The sequence below is a fragment of the Oncorhynchus clarkii genome, chromosome 4 (genome assembly GCF_045791955.1).
Source record: "Oncorhynchus clarkii lewisi isolate Uvic-CL-2024 chromosome 4, UVic_Ocla_1.0, whole genome shotgun sequence".
NCBI classification, from domain to species: domain Eukaryota; kingdom Metazoa; phylum Chordata; class Actinopteri; order Salmoniformes; family Salmonidae; genus Oncorhynchus; species Oncorhynchus clarkii.
This window is the reverse complement of record NC_092150.1, coordinates 26,511,664-26,529,421: the sequence shown is the minus strand read 5'-3', so window position 1 is coordinate 26,529,421 and position 17,758 is coordinate 26,511,664. Positions and strand designations below refer to the sequence as shown.

The window sequence follows — 17,758 nt, the reverse complement described above, 5'->3', positions numbered from 1 at the left end:
GTACTGTATCCCTTTATCGCAAACACTTATCCTTGATCCATCTGCTAAAATATTACAACTGCAGTTGAAAAACATTTTATTAAAGGAATGAAAATTAGGTTTGTGTACAATCACAATAGCAGTCTCCATGTGTGTTACTCTCCAGTGTAGCGTGGGGGTCTCTTCTCTATAAAGGCAGCCATCCCCTCCTGTCTGTCTCTTGTCGGGATCACCTGGAGAGAGAAAGATGATTCACCACTAGTTTGACCTCAGACAATGCACATGAGCATTTGACCTCTTACCCTGGCGTAACACATCCTCTCTATGGCCATCCCTGATGTGATGTCCACCTGAGAGAGACAGACAGGTTACAGACATACCTGCTACTAGCACACAGAGACAGGTGTCATCAAAGATAATGAGCTGGGATGTGTGTATCCCAGATAGCATATGAACACATAAGGAATGGCAAAATGTGAATTAAAAATGCAACATTTTCTCTGCTTTGTGGCAAATTAGAATAGCTGTCACATTTTTCTCTCTGCCCCATGGGAAAAAATGTGTAGAATTGCAGGAAGTTACCGGGCCCCTGATGTGGTCTGGCCCTGAGTAATGTGTAAAGCAGCCATACCTCCATGCCTCTGTTCATAGCCTCCTTAGCCATCCTCACAGCAATGGGAGCCTGGAGAGAGAACACACTGGGGGTAAGAAGGACCACGGACACACACGATGAGTAACCATGTCTAAGACCTGAACTTGTGTTAGCTCCCTGAGATAATGACAAGGCTTTAGCTCAGCAGATGACCCAGGTTAAAACACTGCTGTCCATGTCCCTTACAGTGGTCAGTTGGTGTCCTGGTTTGGTATGACTGGTCTGGTGACAGTGACTGACTGACAACTGACAGGATGTGATAAGAGAGACAGCAGATGTCTATGTAACCCCAGTGTCAGTCAGTTTGTGTTAATTGAAACCCAAGCAGTCAGTCAATGTGTTAATCTCTCTTCTCATCCCTGGTAACTAATTTAATCTAACCACCTATAAAATCACTCATCACTATGGAATGGAAAGAGACAATGAGTAAGGTTTTAGTGTGTGTGTAACCTGTGGTAGTATCTCTCTAGCCAGACTCAGTGCCTCTCTATAGGCAGCGTCTCCGTCTGAATTCTGCTCGGTAGCTCTGTTGACCAGCCCCATGTCCACAGCCCTCTGTCCATCCACTCTCCTGCCGGTGAAGATCAGCTCTTTGGCCAGGGCAAAGCCCACCGCTCTGGGCAGCCTCTGACTGCCCCCTATTGGAGAAAGGATGTAGAGAGGGAAAGATGCTGAACTCATTATTCCAAACAAACTGAGATGACATGAGGGTAACTGGTGTGTGTGTGCGCGCATATGACTTCTGGTTGTCTTACCCGCCCCTGGGAGCAGCCCCCGTGTTGTCTCAATCAGACCCATCTGTGCAGAGTTGGCTGAAACACAACACACACACAGAGGACAGTTGAAGGTCAGACTGGCTGTGTGTCATTAAGCAACGGTGGGAGTACAGACTGACTGATGGGTCTGTAAGAGCGAGACGTGCACGCACATACACACACCTGCTCACCTCACGCCTCTGCCAAAAAATCTATTACCAACCAGATTTTCTCTAGATTCTAGCAGTTCCATAAAATATATATTACAAGTTACGTATGATAAGGTACCACTGTGGAAAAGTATGTTGGTGAAACGAAAATCATGTTGAGTGTTTGAATACGTTAATCATTAAAAACATACACTAGTATATGTTATACAAAATGTACAACAAATAGCAACTACATGTGCTCGCTTTACAAATTAGACAAAATAAGACTCAGGAGTGTAATTAAAAAATTAAATTTCTCCGAATTTACACACATTTCTTGTCACATAATAATTTGAACTATGAATATATCCAGATATTTTGGTAATCATTATCATGTGAAAGGTGTTTCAATAACTTAAGATTTAAGCTACTCTATTGGGCTGTCCAAAAAGAAAATGTTTACAATGAACAATGGCCATCATTCTGTATGTATTGTTGTGATATACAGGGCTCATTTGGAAAAGAGTTTGGTCTCGGCGTTAACTCCGTGTCAAAATAAAGGTTAAAATAAATATAATGAGCATTTCACTCAAATAACAAACCAAATAGCACATTTGGTTCCTTGGAACGTGTTTTTACGTTTCTGAATGTTTTACTCTGGTTCCTTGAACAATTTCCTGGGAGGTTTTATTTACTCTCCGAGAACGGAAATTATAGGTGATTTGAAAGTAATGAAATTACATTCTAAGGTCTGGACCTCAGTCATTTTTCAGAATAAAAAAACTATACATACACTGAGTGTACAACACATTATGAACACCTGCGCTTTCCATGACAGACTGACCAGGTGAATCCAGGTAAAAGCTATGATCCCTTATTGACGTCACATGTTAAATCCACTTCAAATCAATGTAGATAAAAGAGAGGAGACCAGTTAATAATACTTATTTAAGTCTTGAGACATGGATTGTGTATACGCGCCATTCAGAGGGTGAATGGGCAAGACAAAAGATTTAAGTTCTGGGTTTTTGAAGTTGAACAGTTTCCCGTTTGTATCAAGAATGGGTCCACCCACAAAGGACATCCAGCCAACTTGACACAACTGTGGGAAGCATTGGTCAACATTTTGTACACTCAGTGTAATATTAACTACAAAGTGAAAACAGGTTCAGAATTTTTTCAAATATATTAAAATAAAAAAACAGAAATACTTTAAGATAAAAATTCAGACCATTTGCAGTCAGACTCGAAATTGAGCACAGGTGCATCCGGTTTCCATTGATCATCCTTGAGATGTTCCTACACCTTGATAGGAGTCCACCTGTGGAAAATTCAATTGATTGGACATTATTTGGAAAGGCACACACCTGTATGTATAAGGTCCCACAGTTGACAGTGCATGTCTGAGCAAAAACCAAGCCATGAGGTTGAAAGGAATTGTCCATGGAACTTCCGAGACAGGATTGTGTTGAGGCACAGATCTGCGGAACTATAACAAAAGGAGAAACTTCGTCCCAGTCTGAGGTCCTGAGTGCTCTGGATCAGGTTTTCATCAAGGATCTCTCTGTACTTTGCTCCGTTCATCTTTCCCTCGATCCTGACTAGTCTCCCAGTCCCTGCTGCTGAAAAACATCCCCACAGCATGCTGCTGCCACCACCATGCTTCACCTTAGGGATGGTGCCAGGTTTCTTCCAGACGTGACACTTGGCAGTTCGGTCAAAGAGTTCAAACTTTGTTTCTTCAGACCAGAGATAATCTTGTTTTTCATGGTCTATGAGTCTTTAGGTTCCTTCTGGCAAACTCCAAGCGGGCTGTCATGTGCCTTTTACTGAGGAGTGGCTTCCGTCTGGCCACTCTACCATAAAGGCCTTATTGGTGGAGTGCTGCAGAGATGGTTGTCCTTCTGGAAGGAGCTCCCATCTCCACAGAGGAACTCTGGAGCTCTTTCAGAGTGACCATTGGATTCTTGGTCACCTCTCTGACCAAGGCCCTTCTCCCCCGATTGCTCAAGTTTGGCTGGGCTGCCAGCTCTAAGAAGTCTTGGCGGTTCCAAACTTCTTCCATTTAAGAATGATTGAGGCCACTGTGTTCTTGGGGACCTTCAATGCTGCAGAAATATCTTAGTACCCTTCCCCAGACCTGTGCCTCGACACAATCATGTCTTGGAGCTCTACGGACAATTCCTTTCAACCTCATGGCTTGGTTTTTACTCTGACATGGACTGTCAACTGTGGGACCTTAAATAGACAGGTGTGTGCCTTTCCAAATCATGTCCAATGAATTGAATTTACCACAGGAGGACTCCAATCAAGTTGTAGAAACATCTCAAGGATGATCAATGGAAACAGGATGCATCTAAGCTCAATTTCGAGTCTCATAGCAAAGGGTCTGAATACTCATGTAAATAACGTATGTTTTTTTATTCCTTAATACATTTGCTAAAATTGATAACTTGTTTTCACTTTGTCATTATGGGGTATTGTGTGTAAATTGATGAGGGAAAAAAATATTTAATACATTTTTGAATAAGGCTGTAACGTAACAAAATGTGGGAAAATGAATACTTTCCGAATGCAATGTACACAATAATCTAGACTGTCTTTATTCTTCACAAAAAGGGATGGCTCCCGGTTAGAGGTGAGAAGTGAGAGGCTAATGGCGATTGGTGAGGTAAGAGGTTAGAGGTCACTGACCAGCTGTTCGAAGGTCACAGGCAAGCGCCAGCTCCAGACCCCCTCCAAGGGCGAATCCATCCACCGCAGCAACCGTCGGCATGGGCAACAAGGCTGAGACGACATGTGGAGAGTTCAGACGATGTAGTTACAGACTATGAATGCACACAGTACAATGAACAAACACACACTATATTTTGTACGCCCTTTTTCTCCCCCATTTTGATCTTGTCTCATTACTGCAACTCTCCAACGGGCTCGGGTGGTGAAGGTCGAGTCATTCGTCCGTCGACACATGACTCGCCAAACCCGAGCTTCCTAACACCTGCCCGCTTAAACCGGAAGCTAGCCGCACCAATGTGTCGGAGGAAACACCATTCAACTGATGACCGAGGTCAGCTTGCAGGCACCCGGCCCGCCACAAGGACTCGTATAAAGCGCGATGAGACAAGTAAAGTCCCCCGGCCAAACCCTCCCCTAACCCGGACGACGCTAGGCCAATTGGACTCCCGATCAATGCCGGTTGTGATATAGCCCGGGATCGAACCCGGTTCTGTAGTGACGCCAATAACACTGTGATGTAGTGCCTCAGACCGCTGCGCCACTCGAGAGGCCCTGTGATAACTTTCTAATTTTGATGAAACTCGTACTGTGTAGTGAAGGCTGACAGCCCATTCGGAAAGTGTTCAGACCCTTAGACTTTTTCCACATTTTGTTACATTACAGCCTTATTCTAAAATGTATTCAATTGGTTTTTCCCTTATTATCAATCTTAACACAATACCTCATAATGACAAAAAAACAGTTTTTTTGAATTTCTTGCTAATTTCTTGAGAAAAAAAAACTGAAATATCACATTATCATAAGTATTCAGACACTTGCTCAGTACTTTGTTGAAGCACCTTTGGCAAGGATTACCCGATCGAGTCTTCCTGACACACCTGTAGTTAGGGAGTTTCTTCTATTCTTCTCTGCTGATCCTCTCAAGCTGTCAGGTTGGATGGGGAGCGTCGCTGCACAGCTATTTTCAGGTCTCTCCAGAGATGTTTGATCGGGTTCAAGTCCGGGCTCTGGCTGGGCCACTCAAGGACATTCAGAGACTTGTCCCAAAGCCACTCCTGCATTGTCTTGGCAGTGTGCTTAGGGTTGTTGTCCTGTTGGAAGGTGAACCTTTGCCCCTGTCTGAGGATGTGAGCACTCTGAAGCAGGTTTTCATCAAAGATCTGTCTGTACTTTGCTCGATCCTGAGTCTCCCAGTCCCTGCTGCTGAAAAACATCCCCACAGCATGATGCTGCCACCAGCATGCTTCACCGTAGGGATGGTGCCAGGTCTCCTCCAGACGTGAGGCTTGGCATTCAGGCCAAAGAGTTCAATCTTGGTTTCATCAGACCAGATAATCTTGTTTCTCATGGTCTGAGAGTCCTTTAGGTGCCTTTTGGCAAACTCCAAGCGGGCTGTCATGTGCCATTTAATGAGGAGTGGCTTCCGTCTGGCCACTCTTCAATAAAGGCTTAATTGGAGGAGTGCTGCAGAGATGGTTGTCTTTCTGGAAGGTTCTCCTATCTCCACAGAGGAACTCTGTTGGAGTGACCATCAGGTTCTTGAAGCATCTAGGGTGGTTCCAAGCTTCTTACATTTAAGAATGATGGAGGCCACTGTGTTCTTGGGGACCTTCAATGCTGCAGACATTTTATGGTAATCATCCCTATATCTGTGCCTCAACACAATCCTGTCTCGGATAGCTACGGACAATTCCTTCAACCTCATTTCTTGGTTTTTGCTCTGACATGCACTGTCAACTATGGGACATTATATAGACAGGTGTGTGCTTTTCCATTTAATGTCCAATCAATTGAATTTACCACAGGTGGACTCCAATCAAGTTGTAGAAACATCTCAAGGACGATCAATGGAAACAGGATGCACCCGAGGTCAATTTCAAGTCTCATAGCAAAGGGTCTGAATACTTATGTAAATAAGGTATCGTTTTTTATTTTTAATACATTTGCAAACATTTTTAAAAAACAGTTCACTGTCATTATGGGGCATTGCATTTAGATTGATGAGGATTTTTTTTCTTCATTTAATCTATTTTAGAATAAGGCTGTAACGTAACAAAATGTGCAAAAAGTCAAGGGGTCTGAATTCTTTCCAAAAGCACTGTATAAAGTGATTTGAGAGAGAGAGAGAATTTCAGGTTGTTGAGAGAGATGTACTAGCATGAGAACAGGCTGAAGTATGAATAAGACAAGGGGTAGCCCCTAGTCTGTACACATACAGTACCAGTCAAAAGTTAATTTATTTTTACTATTTTCTACATTGTAGAATAATAGTGAAGACCTATCAAAACTATGAAATAATATGTGGAATCATGTAGTAACCAAAAAAAGTGTTAAACAAATAAAAATAGACTTTATATTTGAGATTCTTCAAAGTAGCCACCCTTTCTTTGCCTTGACAGCTATGCACACTCTTGGCATTCTCTCAACCAGCTTCACCTGGAACTTTTCCAACAGTCTTGAAGGAGTTCCCACACATGCTGAGCAATTGTTGGCAACTTTCCTTCAGGTCTGGTGATTGTGGAGGCCAGGTCATCTGATGCAACTCTCCTTCTTGGTAAAATAGCCCTTACACAGTCTGGGTGTGTTGGGTCATTGTCCTGTTAAAAAACAAATGATAGTCCCACTAAGCGCAAACCAGATGGGATTGTGTATCACAGCAGAACGCTGTGGTAGCCATGCTGGTTAAGTGTACCTTGAATTCTAAATAAATCACAGACAGTGTCACCTGCAAAGCACCCTCTCACCTCCTCCTCCATGCCTCACGGTGGGAACGACACATGCAGAGATAATCCGTTAACCTACTCTGCATCTCACAAAGACACAGCGGTTGGAACCAAAAACCTCAAGACCAAAAGGTCAGAGTTCCACTGGTCTAATGGCCATTGCTCGTGTTTCTTGGCCCAAGCAAGTATCTTCTTACTATTGGTGTCCTTTAGTAGTGGTTTCTTTTAGAGGTTGACCGATTATGATTTTTCAATGCCGATACCGATTATTGGAGGACCAAAAAAAGCCCATACCGATTAAAATCTGCCTATTTTTATATATACAATTAGTTGTAATAATGACAACTACAACAATACTGAATGAACACTTTCATTTTAACTTAATATAATACATCAGTATTAAATAGTACATCTATTTAGCCTCAAATAATGAAACATGTTCAAATTCATTTAAATAATGCAAAAACAAAGTGTTGGAGAAGAAAGAAAAAGTGCAATATTTGCCATGTAAAAAAGCTAACGTTTGTGCCACCAGAGACTCTGGGTTTGCGCCCAGGCTCTGTCGCAGGTCCGTGGGGCGACGCACAATTGGCCTAGCGTCGTCCAGGTTAGGGATGGTTTGGCCGGTAGGGATATCCTTGTCTCATCGCGCACCAGCGACTCCTGTGACAGGCCGGGCACGCTAACCAAGGTCGCCAGGTGCACAGTGTTTCCTTCGACACATTGGTGCGGCTGGCTTCCAGGTTGGAATGCGCGCTTTGTGCGGCTAGGTCGGGTTGTGTTTCGGAGGACGCATGACTTTCGACCTTCGTCTCTCCGGAGCCCTTACTGGAGTTGTAGCAATGAGACAAGATAGTAACTACTAATAATTGGATACTACGAAATTGGGGAGAAAAAGGGAGTAAAATTCAACAACAAAAAAAGCTAACATTTAAGTTCCTTGCTCAGAACATGAGAACATATGAAAGCTGGTGATTAATTTTAACATGAGTCTTCAATATTCCCAGGTAAGAAGTTTTAGGTTGTAGTTATTATTCTGCCCTTGAGTTGCGTTCCCATGCAAAACTAGACAGATAGCTAACAACTAAGTCTTCAATAAAACTCCCAAGGCGTGGCTTTTCTTGAATGAATATATTGAAAACGTTTATGTTGTGAAACTGCAAAATACAGAAAAGAATATACTTTAGTATTCAATTCACACCGACAGTAGCTGTACATTATACATTTGAAGTTGCATAAATACAAAGCACGCGCTAAGGTACCATGCATCTGGCATGATGCCAAACCATATAGCTAATTGTTACTCATATGGTAATTGGCTCCTTTCATTACTCTAATAATGTACAACCATTTATGTAGAATAACAAAGCATATTACACTAGGAACAGTAACAAAACTACAGTATTGTATATTTTACAATTCGTTTGCATGACGCACGAGCGAAGTAATACAGCTAACGACATACATGAAAAGCATTGCAATTTGTGAGTAAATGCAACCAACATTGACATGTAAGCAACTCTATCAATAACAAGATTATAATCATTAGCTAAATGCTTGAATTGAACTTACAAACAAATGTTTTCCAAGGCAGAAGCGTGACAAGAAATAACTACATTGAAAGACCTGCACCGTAGCGTTGTTTGTAGCTGCTTCTATGCGTGCAGAACAAATTCTCTACTTTCTGTTTGCGTTGTCTTTCTAAGTACCAGAAACATCCACTAGGGGGCAAATAACACCATTGCACACAATGAAAATCCAATTGAACCATTGTAATAAAATAATCTGTTACCTTCTAACAGGATGGCAGCACAGTTATTATAGGACTATTTCTCTCTATACCATTTGTATTTCATATACCTTTGACTATTGGATGTTCTTATAGGTACTTTAGTTTTGCCAGCCTAATCTCAGGAGTTGATAGGCTTGAAGTAAGTCATAAACAGCGCAATGCTTGAAGCACAGCGAAGTGCAGGAAAATGCAGGAAAGTGCTGTTTGAATGAATGCTTATGAGCCTGCTGCTGCCTACCACCGCTCAGTCAGACTGCTCTATCAAATATCAAATCATAGACTTAATTATAATTTAATAACACACATAAATACGAGCCTTTGGTCATTAATATGGTCAAATCCGGAAACTAATTTCAAAAACAAAATGTTTATTCTTTCAGTGAAATACGGAACCGTTCCGTATTTTATCTAACGGGTGGCATCCCTAAGTCTAAATATTGCTGTTACATTACACAACCTTCAATGTTATGTCATAATTATGTACAATTCTGGCAAATGAATTACAGTCTTTGTTAGGAAGAAATGGTCTTCACACAGTTCGCAATGAGCCAGGCGGCCAAAACTGCTGTATATACCGTGACTCTGCTTGCACAGAACGCAAGAGAAGTGACACAATTTCCCTAGTTAAAATAAATTCATGTTAGCAGGCAATATTAACTAAATACGCAGGTTTAAAAACATATACTTGTGTATTGATTTTAAGAAAGGCATTGATGTTTATGGTTAGGTACATTGGTGCAACGACAGTGCTTTTTTTTGCGAATGCGCTTCTTAAATCATCACCCGTTTGGCGAAGTAGGCTGTAATTCAATGATAAATTAACAGGCACCGCATCAATTATATGCCATGCAGGACAAGCTAGATAAACTAGTACTATCATCAACCACGTGTAGTTAACTCGTGATTATGTTAAGATTGACTGTTTTTAATAAGATAATTGTAATGCTAGCTAGCACCTTACCTTGGCTCCTTGCTGCACTCGCATAACAGGTAGTCAGCCTGCCACGCAGTCTCCTCGTGGAGTACAATGTAATCGGCCATAATCGGTGTCCAGAAATACAGATTACCGATTGTTATGAAAACTTGAAATCAGCCCTAATTAAATCGGCCATTCCGATTAATCGGTCGACCTCTAGTTTCTTTGCAGCAATTCGACCATGAAGTCCTGATTCACACGGTCTAATCTGAACAGTTGATGTTGAGATGTGTCTGTTACTTTGAACTCTGCGAAGCATTTATTTTGGCTGCAATTTTTGAGACTGGTAAATCTAATGAATTTATCCTCTGCAGCAGAGGTAACTCTGGGTCTTCCTTTCCTGTGGTGGTCCTCATGAGAGCCAGTTTCATCATAGTGATTGAGGGTTTTTGCTACTGCACTTGAAGAAACTTTAAAAGTTCTTGAAATTCTCCAGATTGACTGACCTTCATGTCAAAGTAATGATGGACTGTCTTTTCTCTGCTTATTTGAGCTATTCTTGCCATAATATGGACATGGTCTTTTACCGAATAGGGTTATCTTCTGTACACCAACCCTGCCATTTCACAACACAACTGATTGGCTCAAACACACTAACGAAAGAAATTCCACAAATTAACTTTGAACAAGGCACACCTGTTAATTGAAATGCATTCCAGGTGACTACCTCATGAAGCTAGTTGAGAGAATGCCAAGAGTGTGAAAAGCTGTTATCAAGGCAGAGGGTAGCTACTTTGAAGAATATTAAATATAAAATATATTTTGATTTGTTTAACACTTTTGGTTACTACATGATTTCAAATGTGTTATTTCATTGTTTTGATGTCTTCACTATTATTCTTCAATGTAGAAAATAGTAAAAAGATATTAAAACCCTGGAATGAGTAGGTGTGTCCAAACTTTTGACTGGTAATGTATGTAACACTAACGCATTTGCTGTGAAAGGTGACTGAGTGAGAGCAGTATTTGTCAGACCGTGAGACATCCTAAAAATCGATCACACACCCCTCACCGATCTCAGTCATGAGTGAGCGCAGGCCGTGAACAAACAGATCGGAGTCAGAATGGTTCATCTCAGCTCTCTCCTTCAGATCAGCTCCTACAGAAGACACAGAGAAGACATAAAAACACACACACACACACGCACACATGCACACACACAAAAGGACAGACCTGCACAGAAGACCCCTTGTACCAGACTCCTGAAGACCACCACTCTCACAGCTGAGTCATGGTGTAGAGAGGACACCAGCTCCCTCATCTAGAGAGAGATGGATAGAGAGAGGAAGTGGGAGAGAGAGAGAGAGAGAATAGTCTTAGCAGTCATCATACTCTGTTAGATCAATAGCAGAGCTGGGACCAAGTCACTATTATTCGAGTCACTCACAAGAAGGTCGAAAGGTCCAAGTCTTAAGTCAAGTCCCAAGTAGAACAGGTCGAGTCTGAAGTCCAAGTCGTGCATTCTAAGAGCAAGTCGAGTCACAGGTTTTTTTTCCAAGTCAAGTCAATCAAAAATAAATCTGTACAGGCAATGACTTGTTCAACTACAAATCTTTGTATATTTAATGAGGCTAACAGACAGACCTTTTCATTACTTTCTCTAAAACACTTGATCACCGACATTTTTTGGGAGCAAATTTCACAGGAGGTTGGTGGCACATTAATTGTGGTATTGACTGGAGTGTAATGAGTGGAATGTATCAAGTACATCAAACCCATGGTTTCCATTTGCGCAGTTCCAGCCATCATTATGAGCCGTTCTCACCTCAGCAGCCTCGTGACATTGGCAATCCTCTCTCCCTACAATTTGACGTTTACGCTGAACCCGAACCTATCGCTGTACATCAAATCAGCAATTTGTTCACTAGCTCAGTTGTTTTCAAACTTTTTCACACGCGACCACAAAAAGGAATGGTTCAAAGCTTCCTACCCCCACGGAAGCACGTGCACGCATGCACTGGGCATACAGGCACACACAATGTAGCCTATCATTACAACCATAAACGGTGACGCATTTTCAAAACGCAAGATTTAGAAATAAACTGCTTCATACGCCTGCATTTTGAGCTGAAACACAACCAAATGTGGAATAAGTCAAAGGGTTTGAATACTTTCTGATGGCACTGTAGTCAGTACTACCACTAAGGCATACAGTTGAAGTCGGAAGTTTACATACACTTAGGTTGGAGTCATTAAAACTCATTTTTCAACCACTCCACAAATTTCTTGTTAACAAACTATAGTTTTGGCAAGATGGTTAGGACATCTACTTGGTGCATGACAATTATTTTTCCCAACAATTGTTTACAGACAGATTATTTCACTTATAATTCACTGTATCACAATACCAGTGGCTCAGAAGTTTATATACTCTAAGCTAACTGTGCCTTTAAACAGCTTGGAAAATTCCAGAAAATGATGTCATGGCTTTAGAAGCTTCTGATAGACTATTTGACATCATTTGAGTCAATTGGAGGTGTGCCTGTGGATGTATTTCAAGGCCTACCTTCAAACTCAATGCCTCTTTGTTTGACATCATGGGGAAATCAAAAATCTGCCAAAACCTCTGAAACAAATTGTAGACCTCCACAAGTCTGGTTCATCCTTGGGAGCAATTTACAAACGCCTGAAGGTACCACGTTCATCTGTATAAACAATAGCACTCAAGTATAAACACCATGGGACCATGCAGGCATCATACCGCTCAAGAAGGAGAAGCGTTCGGTCTCCTAGAGATGAATGTACTTGGTTGGCGAAAAGTGCAAATCAATCCCAGAACAGTAGTAAAGGACCTTGTGAAGATTCTGGAGGAAACAGGTACAAAAGTATCTATATCCACAGTAAAACTAGTCCTATATCGACATAACCTGAAAGGTCACTCAGCAAGGAAGAAGCCACGGCTCCAAAACCACCATAAAAAAAACAGAATACGGTTTGCAACTGCACATGGGGACAAACATCGTAATTTTTTGGAGAAATGTTCTCTGGTCTGATGAAACAAAAATAGAACTGTTTGGCAATAATGACCATCGTTATGTTTGGAGGAAAAAGGGGGAGACTTGCAAGTCGAAGAACATCATCCCAACCTTGAAGCACTGGGGTGGGAGCATCATGTTGTGGGGGTGCTTTGCTGCAGGAGAGACTGGTGCACTTCACAAAATAGATGGCATCATGAGGCAGGAAAATTATGCGGATATATTCAATATATCATCAGTCAGGAAGTTAAACCTTGGTCACAAATGGATCTTCCAAATGGACAGTGACCCCAAGCATACTTCCAAAGTTTTGTCAAACTGGCTTAAGGACAACAAAGTCAAGGTATTTGTGTGGCCATCACAAAGCCGTGACCTCAAACCTATAGAAAACTTGTGGGCAGAACTGAAAAAGCGTGTGCGAGCAAGGAGGCCTACAAACCTGACTCAGTTACACCAGTTGTCAGACAAAATTCACCCAACTTCTTGTGGGACGCTTGTGGAAGGCTACCCGAAACGTTTGACCCAAGTTAAACAATTTAAAGGCAATGCTACCAAATACTAATTGAGTGTATGTAAACTTCTGACCCACTCGGAATGTGATTAAAGAAATAAAAGCTGAAATAAATAATTCTCTCTACTATTATTCTGACATTTCACATTCTTAAAATTAAGTGGTGATCCTAACTGACCTAAGACAGGGGATTTTCACTAGGATTAAATGTTAGGATATGTGAAAAACTGAGTATAAATGTATTTGGCTGAGGTGTATGTAAACTTCCGACTTCAACTGTATATACTGAAAAAAAAAACATTTTAAACGCAACATTCAACAATTTCAAAGATTTTACAGACTTACAGTTCATATAAGGAAATGTGTCAATTGAAAGAAATTCATTAGGCCCTGATCTATGGATTTCACATGGCTGGGCAGGGGTGCAGCCATGGGTGGACATGGGAGGGCATAGACCCACCCACTGGAGAGCCAGACCCAGCCAATCATAATTTGTTTTTCCCCACAGAAGGGCTTTATTACAGACAGAAATACTCCTCAGCGTCTAAAGTACATTTATTTTCTATCAAGTCAGACTCGAGTCATGTGACTTCAGTCCACACCTCTGATCAATAGTTAGCAATTCGATGTGTAAGGTCAAATAGAGATCAAACCCACCTGAGAGACAAACACACGGCCCAGAGCGTTCTTTGCCTTCTGACGGCACATCAACACCTCAGCTATACCTACAGAGAGAGAGAGAAAGAGTCACGTGTGTGTGTGTGTGTGTTATTGTTTATGCATTTGAAATATAAGCAGCTGCACAGGCGCAGGTGCAGATGTTGATGATATTGTCACATTAGATTTGAGCCATGAGGTGACAGGTGTGTATGTCAGGAGGAGAGGAGAGGGGAGGATGAGGGAGGAAGAAGAGGATAGGAGGGACAGAAGGAGTGGGAAGGAGAGGAGGTGATAGAGGGAGGAAAGGAGGGAAAGAGACAGGAGGTGAATGCCTGAGGCTGTCTGACCTGTGGCTAGGCTGAAGGCTTTTTATAAGCAGCATCTCCCCTGTGTGTGGGTAAATATGTCCGTGTTTACCTCAGTGTTAATCACTGAATAGTAGGACATGGTTTTCACTCTGTACAGAAGCTCCTGCAACACAACACTCCCTGTATCAATGTGCCTACTACTTCTTCTGCCTCTACCAAGAGGTTAAATCCAAATCAAATCAAGGGCTGGACCTTTATGGCACAGCAGGTGGTGCGCTTACTTCCCCTGTAACTTCAGATCATGTTTATGTCATTTCAGGGTAAGCTTATTCACCTAAGCTATCTAAACTCAGCAAAAAAAAGAAAGGTCCCTTTTTCAGGACCCTGTCTTTCAAAGATAATTCGTACAAATCTAAATAACTTCAAAGATTTTAATTGTAAAGAGTTTAAACACTGTTTCCCATGCTTGTTCAATGAACCATAAACAATTAATGAACATGCACCTGTGGAATGGTCGTTAAGACACTAACAGCTTACAGACGGCAGGCAATTAAGGTCACAGTTATGAAAACTTAGGACACTAAAGAGGCATTTCTACTGACTCTGAAAAACACCAAAGGTAAGATGCCCATGGTTCCTGCTCATCTGCGTGAATGTGCCTTAGGCATGCTGCAAGGAGGCATGAGGACTGCAGATGTGGCCAGGGCAATAAATTGCCATTTCCGACCTGTGAGACTCCTAAGACAGCTCCACAGGGAGACAGGACGGATCCAAACATCACACCTGCGGGACAGGTACGGGATGGCAACAACAACTTCCCGAGTTACACCAGGAACGCACAATCCCTCCATCAGTGCTCAGACTGTCCACAATAGGCTGAGAGAGGCTAGACTGAGTGCTAGTAGGCCTGTTGTAAGGCAGGTCCTCACCAGACATCACCGGCAACAACGTTGCCTATCGGCACAAACCCACCGTCGCTGGGCCAGACAGGACTGGCAAAAAGTGCTCTTCTCTGACGAGTCGCCATTTTGTCTCACCAGGGGTGATGTTCGGATTTGCGTTTATCGTCGAACGAATGAGCATTACACTGAGGCCTGTACTCTGGAGCGGGATCGATTTTGGAGGTGGAGGGTCCATCATGGTCTGGGGCGGTGTGTCACAGCATCATCGGACTGAGCTTTTTGTCATTGCAGGCAATCTCAACGCTGTGCGTTACAGGGAAGACATCCTCCTTCCTCATGTGGTACCCTTCCTGCAGGCTCATCCTGACATGACCCTCCAGCATGACAATGCCACCAGCAATATTGCCTGTTCTGTTCGTGATTTCCTGCAAGACAGGAATGTCAGTGTTCTGCCATGGTCAGCGAAGAGCCCGGATCTCAATCCCATTGAGCACGTCTGGGACCTGATGGATCGGAGGGTGAGGACTAGGGCCATTCCCCCCAGACATGTCCTGGAACTTTCAGGTGCCTTGGTGGAAGAGTGGGGTAATATCTCACAACAAGAACTGGCATATCAGGTGCAGTCCATGAGGAGGAGATGCACTGCAGTACTTAATGCAGCTGATGGCCACACCAGAAACTGACTTGTTACTTTTGATTTTGACTTCCCCTTCGTTCAGGGACACATTATTCAATTTCTGTTAATCACATGTCTGTGGAACTTGTTCAGTTTCTGTCTCAGTTGTTGAATCTTGTTAAGTTCATAAAAATATTTACATATGTTAAGTTTGAAATATAAACGCAGTTGACAGTGAGAGGACATTTCTTTTTTTGCTGAGTTTATGATTCTCAGGATTGTCAATCACAGCCTGGTCTCGTACACTAGACGTAACATAGTACATTTAAATCCAAGATTCTCATAAAAGTAAGAGATGCTACATTCGGTATGGTTACATAACCCATATTAGAGTAGTTGGTGGGTGGGCGTATAACACAAACGTTAAGCAACCCAAAGGTTGGAGTTCGAATCTCTTCACAGACAACTTTAGCATTTAGCTGATTATCAACTTTTCAACTACCTAGCATGTTAGGTAACCCTTCCCTTAACCCAGCTAACATTAGTCAGCCACCTAGCTAGAATTTGTAACATATCATACATTTAGAAAATTCGTAACATATAGAATGTTTTGCAAATTAGTTACATATTGTACAATTAACAAATTCGTAACATATCATACAAAATGGGTGATGGATTATCCACAAATTAATACATACATATCATAATAAATGGAACGCTAATACGAAATGCTCTGAGACCAGGTTGTCGACCATGGTGAATATTGTGGAACTTGCACTCACTCAAAAATGGTAAACCTTACTACCGTTCAACTCGGTTTCCTGGTAGCGGAAAGCATAAAGATTCAAAGAGCGTCCTTCCCTACCAGTGTCCTCTCCATCTAGTCGCTTTAGATCCACTTCTACGGACTCTGGCGTCTCGGTGTGTAGCCAGCTTGTGTGTGTGTCATTGTGCCCCGTGAAAGGGCTTCCTCGGCTAGGCAGCTTTTCCACTCCCAGACGGTGTAACGTTACCGAGCCTGGAGCTCCAAGAGACGCCGAGGATAGAGCACCAAAGCCGCGGGATAGAGAGCAGTGCCTAATCGCAAACCTTCGAAGGAAAGTCATGGTTGTGTTTCTTCTTTTTCTTGTGTGTATGGAGCTATTTCGTTTAAAAGAAAACACGGAAGTAGGCTACAACCAATTGACTTGTTTTTTAGTTTCAGCTCCAGGTATAAGTTGCCCGAGGGATGTAAGAACCGATCTAGGATCAGCTACATCCCAAATCCTTAGTTAAGCCAGCCAAGGCCAAGGGGGGACGCAAAACCTAGTTTATATCAGTATGTCTAAGGCCAACGTTGTTCTATTCCAGTTTTACTGTGCTTGACGTTTTTGGGAACGGAACGGATACATTTTCATTTCCGAGTTCATTTAAGCATCCTTAAACGTACTTGAACCTGTTTTAGTGTTCTCTCTTTTCATAGTGGGATCATCGGCTTGGTTACATACTGACTAAGCATACATCCTTAGCTGCCCATGGTTTGAGCCAATAGATTTCCTAGTTTATTAATAATACCACAGAACATGTTTTTTTTTTAAATTATCGGTAGGCCATCATTGTAAATAAGAATTTGTTCTAGTGGTTAGAGCATTGGGCCAGTAACCGAAAGTAAAAAAAAAAATCTGTCGTTCTGCCCCTGAGCAAGGCAGTTAACCCACTGTTCCCGGTGCGCCGAAGATGTGGATATCGGTTAAGGCAGCCCCCACACCTCTCTGATTCAGAGGGGTTGGGTTAAATACAGAAGACACATTTCAGTTGAAGATATTCAGTTGTACAACTGACTAGGTATGCCCCTTTCCCTTCACTAGTTAAATAAGTAAATAAAAAAAACATCCTAACATTGCGATACTAAATAGGCCTACATATTCTCATACGTATTTATGGTCAATGATTGGAACGCAAATGTTAAGCAATATCTAAAGTAGTCGCCAGGGGACGTTCTCCTCACACACTCTTGCCTGAGGCACTGATGCAACCTTTATCTC

At 42.2% G+C, this 17,758-nt stretch overlaps 1 protein-coding gene across 1 annotated transcript; it reads right to left on the bottom strand.

Moving 5' to 3' along the window:
* Positions 1-59: 59 nt before the first annotated feature.
* Positions 60-17,106, bottom strand: LOC139406649 (enoyl CoA hydratase domain containing 2). Its single transcript, XM_071149491.1, has 10 exons — positions 16,600-17,106; positions 13,906-13,973; positions 10,936-11,023; positions 10,775-10,861; positions 4,230-4,322; positions 1,387-1,443; positions 1,082-1,269; positions 611-661; positions 282-329; positions 60-212 (listed from the first exon to the last, which is right to left on the bottom strand). The coding sequence occupies exons 1-10, from the start codon at positions 16,838-16,840 to the stop codon at positions 135-137; spliced, it is 999 nt and encodes a 332-aa protein (XP_071005592.1). The 5' UTR covers positions 16,841-17,106; the 3' UTR covers positions 60-134.
* Positions 17,107-17,758: the final 652 nt, after the last annotated feature.